The sequence below is a fragment of the Rattus rattus genome, chromosome X (genome assembly GCF_011064425.1).
Source record: "Rattus rattus isolate New Zealand chromosome X, Rrattus_CSIRO_v1, whole genome shotgun sequence".
NCBI classification, from domain to species: Eukaryota; Metazoa; Chordata; class Mammalia; order Rodentia; family Muridae; genus Rattus; species Rattus rattus.
The window spans coordinates 128,840,706-128,849,358 of NC_046172.1; the positions used below are offsets into that span (position 1 = coordinate 128,840,706).

General features: G+C 38.9%; 1 protein-coding gene across 1 annotated transcript; it reads left to right on the plus strand.

The window, feature by feature from the left end:
* Positions 1-7,471: 7,471 nt before the first annotated feature.
* LOC116888268 (mitochondrial import receptor subunit TOM5 homolog) lies at positions 7,472-7,627 on the plus strand. The gene is given in 1 exon segment (XM_032889544.1): positions 7,472-7,627. A coding segment is annotated over 1 exon segment (156 nt).
* The last annotated feature ends 1,026 nt before the right edge of the window (positions 7,628-8,653 follow it).

Below are 8,653 nucleotides of genomic sequence, written 5' to 3' on the forward strand. Positions count from 1 at the left end.
ATTTTATTGAATAAAATTTTTTTTGTGATTGCTAAGCATTATTTTTAAAAATTCAAATATAATTAGATACACCATTACCCTCATTTCCTTTATTCCCTCTAGCCTCTCCCACATGCCTCCCCCTCCCCCGTTCCTCTTAAATCCATAACCTCAGGGACTGGGAAGATGGCTCAGTGGTTAAGAGCACTGGCTACTTCCAGAGGCCCTAGTACCTACATGGCAGTTCATAGCTGTCTGTAACCCAATTCCAGGGATCTGGTATGCTCACATGCCTCATACATGTAGACAAAACACCAACTCACGTGAAAAATTTTCATGACCTCTTTTTCTTTAATACAATATATATATGTATATATATGCACACACACACACACACACACACACACACATATATATATATATTCAGTTCATTTAGTGTTTTTTATATGTATATGATTTCAGAATTGACCACTTAAAGGTAGAAATGAATAACCAGTTAAGGGACTCATCCTTTGGAAAAGTTTTTTTTAATTATTATTTTTCTCTCTGTGTGATGTATGTGGGAACACAGATAGACCACAGTGCCTGTGTAGAGGTCAGAGGACTTGTTTTGTAGCCCATCCTGGAGAATGTTCTTTTTGTGTAGGATCTTACTCCGTAGCACAATACAGGCTTACCTCATACTCACAGCAATCCTCTGCCTCAGGTTCTAGAGTGCCACGATTACAGGCCTGGCTTAAGAATGTGTATTCTGAACCCCTGCTTGGGAGTCATTATGGGCAGCAAGATGGCACCTGACAGCAGGGTCATGTAGCTCTGTAATGTCACAGCCAACAAGATATTGCAGAAATACTAAAATCTTACCTCAGAAATACAGAAGGAAGTCTATATCTCAAGAAGAAATGCAATTTATCCAGTGTGGAAGTGCAGAATATTCATATTGTGTCTTAGATTTGTCATCAAACAAAAGTATTATCTTTACAATAAAGGATGTTCAAAATGATAAACAAAGAATTGTATATTTAAATACCTTAATAAATATTCTGCAAAAAGAATGAAGTGGCTCGGTTGTAGTGGCACATGCCTTTAGTCACAGCACTAGCAGTCAGAAGCAGGAGGATCTCTGAGTTTGAGGCTAGCCTGGACTAAAGAGTAAGTTCCAGGACAGCCAGACCTGTTACATGGAGAAACCCTCTCTTGAAAAAAACAAAAACATGGGGCTGGAGAGATGGCTCAGTGGTTAAGAGCACTGGCTGCTCTTCCAGAGGTCCTGAGTTCAAATCCCAGCAACCACATGGTGGCTCACAACCATCTGTAATGGGATCTGATGCCCTCTTCCGGTGTGTCTGAAGACAGCTAAGTGTACTCAATAATAAGTAAATCTTAAAAAGACAAAAAAAAAAAAAAAAAGAAAACAAAACAAGAATGAAGTATGAAACTCTTGATGGACCAGGTCATGGTGGCACTCACCTGTAATCCCAGCACTGGAAAAACAGAGGCAGGTGAATCTCTGTGAGTTCAAGGCCAGTCTGGTCTACAAAGTGAGTTCCAGTGTAGCCAGGGCTACACAGAGAAACCCTGTCTCAAAAAAACAAGAAGAAGGGGTTGGGGATTTAGCTCAGTGGTAGAGCACTTGCCTAGCAATCACAAGGCCCTGGATTCGGTCCCCAGCTCCAAAAAACAAACAAACAAAAACAAAAAACATGAAGAAGAAAGAAAAGAAACTAAATGATCGGCCACTTGTATCTCCTACTTTATATATCTTGGTCAGCCTCTCCACAAGTTGAACTGAATTTAATGTTCAGCACTCATGGCATACGGAAATGCAGCCCTAGATTGTCTGCTATGGCTAAATGCCAAAAGGCCAGGCCATGGCCAGGCACAGCACATTTGAGTTAAAACACAGCAGACAGAGGATACAGAGACAGGCAGATCTTTGTGAATTCTAGACCAGCCTGGTCTGCACAATGAAGTCAGGGTGGGACCCTTTGCTGATAGATACTGCCACTTACAAATGACAGCCTAAAATTCAAAATGACACATTTTTAAAGATACTATGTAAATTTTTGCTTAATAAGTAGAAATACCTTTAATAGTTAAAAATATAAATGCACATCAATGTTGAACTTACATAAAGAGAAAGGCGAATATAGGTATATTTATCCACAGATATTAATCTCCAAAGAATAAAGAAATGGGAAATGATATAAATGTTTTCAAGGGTACATGGATAATAAATAAATCCAGGCCTTTGATGTCAATACTTGAGAGACAAAGAGAAAGGTTCCTTGTGAGTTAAAGGACAGCCTAATCTACAGAGTAAATCCAGGTTAGCCTGGGCTACAGAAACCATATCTCAATAAATAATAATAATAGTTGTTTTTAAATTGTTTTATTTTATTTTATTATTTTTTTTTTGGGTTCTTTTTTTCGGAGCTGGGGACCGAACCCAGGGCCTTGCGTTTCCTAGGCAAGCGCTCTACCACTGAGCTAAATCCCCAACCCCTAAATTGTTTTAAATTATCAAAATGAAGATGGCTATAAGTGCAATGGTTATGGTGATATAGTACATCCTTTTTGAGAGAGGTCAAATTAGAGCACACTTAAATAGTAAAGGGGCTGCTGGATTGAATCAGTCTATACTTTTAAAAAAAAAGATTATCTTATGTACATAAGTCCACTGTCGCTGTCTTCAGACACACCAGAAGAGGGCATTGAATCTCATTACAGATGGTTGTGAGCCACCATGTGGTTGGTGGGAATTGAACTCAGGACCTCTGGAAGAGCAGTTGGGTGCTCTTAACCTCTGAGCCATCTCTCCAGCCCTCCCGTAGTCTATACTTTTAATGACTTCAAACTGCTCAACCAAAGGCATACTATGTTAGGAGAGAGGCTCTAGGTTTGTGTTAATAGGTAAGAAGAAAAGACTTTGGATTTCTTCCAAAATATAAAAATCAGATTTGATACAGGAAGACCCTCTGAAGATCTTGGCTACAGACAGGAAAAAAGAAACCAAGAAGACCAAACAGAACAGGTAACATGATTTGCTGATCCCTCTACATGGGAACAGCTCTGAGACTGGCTGTGACATGGAAATGTCTCTAGTCAGAACTTCAGCTATACATAGCAAATGGATCTTTTTCTTTTCTTTTCTTTTTTTTTCGGAGCTGGGGACCGAACCCAGGGCCTTGCGCTTGCTAGGAAAGTGCTCTACCACTGAGCTAAATCCTCAACCCCAGCAAATGGATCTTGATGGCTACAAAGTCCTCAGATTTCATCAAACCATCCTTTCATATGGAATGGAGATTTATATTGTAGTCTGATTATATGGTCAAAGAGCAGAAAACCATCCTTAATTTATTTGTGCACCCTGCATATGCCATACAAATGTCTTCATAGAACTATGTTGGAGAAATTATTTAATCCTGACCTGGTGTTTCTACCCCACCTTGGACTCTTAGTTCCTGGAAAAAGACACACACAACCTTTATATTTACAATAAGCCTTAAACAGTGCAAGAGTTGGGCAGATATCTACCCTTTATGTTATTAAAATCTACTTTCTTATCAATAACTCCAAATTATCACTATGTTTTATCTGGACTGCTCATAACTTCAATTAATCAGCCCTCAAGGCTCACCTAACCCATGGCCATGGTCCTTCTGCACCTTCTTCTCTGTTGTTCTCCTCTGACCCCAAGCCTGTGAAACCTAAACCCCATCTCTTTCTGCCCAGTTATTAGCTGTTGGTATCTTTATTTACTAATCAGAAATAATTTGGGGGCAGGGTCACTTAGAGTCTACATGCTGACTCCTCTCATCTCTCAGGCAACTAGTCTTGGGGCCTAATATTATTAGCATTAGAATATAAGCAGCATCAGGTGAACTCACTACAGAACTATGTATTGGTTCTCAGGTTTGTAGATTGCAGAATGAAAAACTAGAAAGATAACCCTTACAGGATTCACCCTCAGGGATGTTGAAATGCTGAGACCTGCTGTTCCAGCTCCCTGATTGATCCTGCCTCTAACTGAAGAACAGCTTCAGATTAGTAGGAAGCAATCTCTAGAAATGCAAATTAAAGTCACAGTGAATTACCTTTGTGTGAGCAGTGATTGGCAGAAATTTGAAAATCCAACAGTGGCAGTTATTGTCATAGATGTAGAACAAAGGAACTCCCCTAGCTGGTGCAGATGAACTGGGACAAGCCCTTTGGAAAACAATAGGTATTTTCTGTTGTGATGATTGAATTTATAGCCTGAAGAGCTCATTTCTAGCCTCTCTCTGGAGGACTTAATGACACTAAAGTACACCTGTAAAGCCACTCACTTTGTTTCTGACCGGCAAAAGCCTAAAGCAATCTAAATAAATACCCGTTTAGTAGAATAGAAAAAAAAATCTGTAAGAGTCACATACTGAAATAACACATAACAGAAATTGAACAAGCTGAATCTGTACACATTAGCTTGGATGCCTGTCACAAATGTAACATGGAGCAAAAAAGGTGAGTTTCTTTTTTTGTTTTTTTAAAGGTGAGTTTCAAATGAAAGATACACGCTTCAATTTACACAAAGTTTAAAAATTACTGCATTAGGGACCAAGACTATGGAGGGCTCAGTGGTAGAGTGCTTAGCAAGCATGTGTCCTGAACATTACAAAATAATGACAATAATTCTTCATTACTTGAACCACACAACAGACCAGTGAGCCTCATAGACAGAACCTTCCAGCTAATGGGAACAAAACCACATTCTTTTACATTTTAAAAAAGTATACATGTGTATGAGTGTTTTGCTTACAGGTATATCTTGTTTACCATGTGCATGAGTGCCCACAGAGGCCAGAAGATGTCAGATCCCCTGGAATTAGAGTTACAGATGTTGGTAAGCCTCCATGTACATAATGGGAATCAAACTCAAGCACTCCAGAAGAGTAGTCTATGTTCTCATCCACTGACCTATATCTACAGTTCCAGAATACACATTTTAAAAACATTTAAAAATGTAGACTTTAATAAGTGTTAATATGTGTACACGGAGTTGGGTGTGGTGGTACATGCCTTTAATCCCAGCACTAGGGACACAAAGGCAGGTGGATCTCTGTGAGGCTAGCCTGCTATACAAAGTGAGTTTTAAGACAGCCAAGACTACATAGAGAAACCCTGTCTCACAAAACAAACAAATGTTGAAGTTAGGTCCCAGTTCTTCCTCCCAGCCCCATGTTCCCAGAAATAAGACTCAGACTCAAAATACGTTTACAAATACCTTGACCATAAAGCTAGACTCTTCTCTGACTAGATTATAACTAAAGATAGTCCATTTAATTTAACCTACATTCTGTCATGTGCCTGGTTACCTGTGCTCAGGTATCATGTGCCTGTCTTGCTACATCTTGCTGGAGACTGGTGCTAATGCTTTGAATCTGCCTGTCCAGACTCTGAAGGTCCTTGTTCCCAACTGGTTTTTTATTTATCAGTAAAGATGCCAATGGCCAATGGCTGGGCACAGGGCGGGGTGGAGCACTTAGAGTTGTGTGGATAGGACACAGAGAAAATCTCCAGGACTGGGAAAGAGGAAGGGGACATAGTAGTAGCAAGAGATAAAGTCAACCAGCCATGTGAGTTTCTGGGTAAGTGGACACTGGCCACTTCCCCGATTGGTCCTGGGGTAATAGGGGAAGGTTTAGGAGTGCTCAGCCTTTGAATTAGCCAAGGCATTTAAAAATTTTTTTTTTTTTTGGTTCTTTTTTTCGGAGCTGGGGACTGAACCCAGGGCCTTGCGCTTCCTAGGCAAGCGCTCTACCACTGAGCTAAATCCCCAACCCCACATTTTAAAATTTTTAAATTTTAACTTGTGTGTGTGTGTGTGTGTGTGTGTGTGTGTGTGTGTGTGTGTGTGTGTGTGTGTGTGTGTTTTCTATTTGCTGATCCTTGGGTGATTTAGCCAAAAACTCACCGCAACACATCTTCCCTAGAGAATTTTCTGCCTAGCTGTATCTCAGAATCCTTTCTCTCTTCTAGATATACCACCTCTATTTCCTGACTAAGCCATAGGTTATAGGCTTTTAAATTGACAGATGATGCAGCCATTAATATACAAGATATTAGACAGATTTGTCTAATAAAAGGCTCTTTTTCAAATATAAATTAAATACAGTTATAATAATTTATAAGACAATCATGAAAACTCTAAGGTATGATATACATTTATATTGTCCAGGCCATAATATTTGGTAACTTTAGAAAATATTATATTATGTATCCTATTTTTTTGTGTTTATGTTTAAAGTTTTGTACTTAACTCAATTTCTATCTATACTTGTACTACCATCCTAAAAACATCTTCTTAGACCCAAACATCTTCCTAAATGCTAAATAACGTAAGTTTAATTCTGAGATTATAACTATCTAATTTCTAATCCCATCAGAGTCTTGAGGAGGAAAAATATTATTTCATATTTGAGTATGAGCTTCCAAAAATTATAGAAATGACAGAGGCAGCTGATATCCTGGATAGTCCCCAATATTCTCTATGATGCTAGAACATCTATCTTCAGCCTTCTGACCTAGATTATCTGACAGACATTTATGAAGCAGGAATTCTTTTTTTTTTCTTTTTTTTTTTCAGAGCTGGGGACCAAACCCAGGGCCTTGCGTTCGCTAGGCAAGCGCTCTTCCGCTGAGCTAAATCCCCAACCCTGAAGCAGGAATTATTAAGGATTTGTTTACCCTATCTTAGCAGAGCTTGGCAATTGACTATCCAGTATCCATTTATTCTTTTTGGACAGCATTTTGTCTGCAGCAAATTTATGGCATTTTCTTTCTCCAGTGATCAGCTTGCTATAGTTGAAGCAATTCCATATGTAGGTTTTTGATGTTCATCATCTTCCAAGTTGAATGGGGTACTGCTAGAAGTTGATGTGTGTCAATGTCAAAAAAGATCTTAAATTAATAAAATAATGTTTAAATATCATATTCTGTAAGTCTTTGAAATTTTTGAAGACCATCTATCTATTCATAGCATATCTGAACAAGCAACAGGGTATATATTTATGTGACAATCTAAACTAGTATCTAACATGAATTTGATGACTGGCCATTAACTTGCAGTATTTAATTATCTTTAACAGTTTGTAATAGCAGCTATTAAAAGGACTGAGACTAAACCTTGCATGTTTAAATGAGTTGCATAGGCACTTTGTCTATCTACGTGTTGAAACATATATATTATGTTGCAGCAAAATTAATCTTATATTTTCTGTCAATAAACAAAGGTTTATACTAATGAAAACCTTAGACCTGTATCAATATATAAAATTCTGTACCAATGTAACAAAATAAAACCTCAACTTTCCATTAAAATACACAGATCTCTACCAATGTATAATTATGGCTATAAAATGTTTTTTGGGGAGCCTGGTTGAATTCCAGGTGCAAGGCGGCCACTGGAGGAGAGCAGGCTGCCGCTCTCGAAAGCTTTGGAGGCAGAGCCTCAATGTTCCAGATAGAAGGTCTCCCGCCAAAGTTGGACCCGGAGGAGCTGAAGCAGAAGATGCGTGAGGATGTGGTCTCCTCCATTCGGAACTTCCTCATCTACGTGGCCCTGCTGTGAGTCACTCCATATATCTTATAGAAGCTGGATAGCATATGAGACTTGGGAGTCCCATGGATGCATGGCATGAAGAACCACCTGGTGACAGCTTTCCTCCTGTTTGCAGATGAAATGGCCCAGAAAGGTGTAAGACTGATTAAACGGACATTAAAAAAAAAACAAACAAACAAACAAAAAAACCCCCAAAAAACCCTACTTGTTAAGAACAAGTTGGGCTTTGAGAACTGACCTCCATAGCTGAAATATAAAACTATTTGTGAAGTGCAAATATCCACCTCTGTGAGTGTTGCTGGAATTATAGATAATGTCAGACTCTGAGGGGCCTATGTCTCTGCAGTCATTTCTGTTTACAACTTCTGTTCAAAGTGTTACTTGTGAAGAGACTGTTTGGAAGTCAGCATACACCCACAATGACATTTAAGCACAGTCTATATTTTTTTTCTTTTCTTTTTTTTCGGAGCTGGGGACCGAACCCAGGGCCTTGCGCTTGCTAGGCAAGCGTTCTACCACTGAGCTAAATCCCCAACCCCCACAGTCTATATTTTTAATAAACATTCTGATGAAAAAAATGTTTTTTGGTTTAAGAGTAGATTTAGTAATCTACCTCTATTTGTCTAATTTAAAAAAAATATTTCTATACCCCTTTTTCTTTTTAACCCCCTACTCTTTACCTAAGACAGCAGGATAGAGAAGAAGAAAAGAAAGATAGAAATTCCGGAGGCTAAGCTTCCTATTTAGTTTCCTCCCGGCCCAAGACCACAATTATTTGTAAATCATTCCTTAAAATGACAATGCATGTATAATTTATAATCCACCCCAACTTAAGGGACTGGCATGACGCTCTTCTTCTAATTGCTTCCTGGGACTGAGGCCAGACTGGTCTACAGGGGGAGTTTTAGGACAGCTAGGGCTACACAGAGAAACCCTGTTTCAAAAAACCAAAAAATAAATAAGCTTGTGGTTTTACTCACAAAACCAAGTGTCTTGTGCACAAGAGGCAATCCTGCTAACAGTAGGCCATGCCCTCTGTTCCTGAGAAATAACTATTAATGTGAAGATAAAATG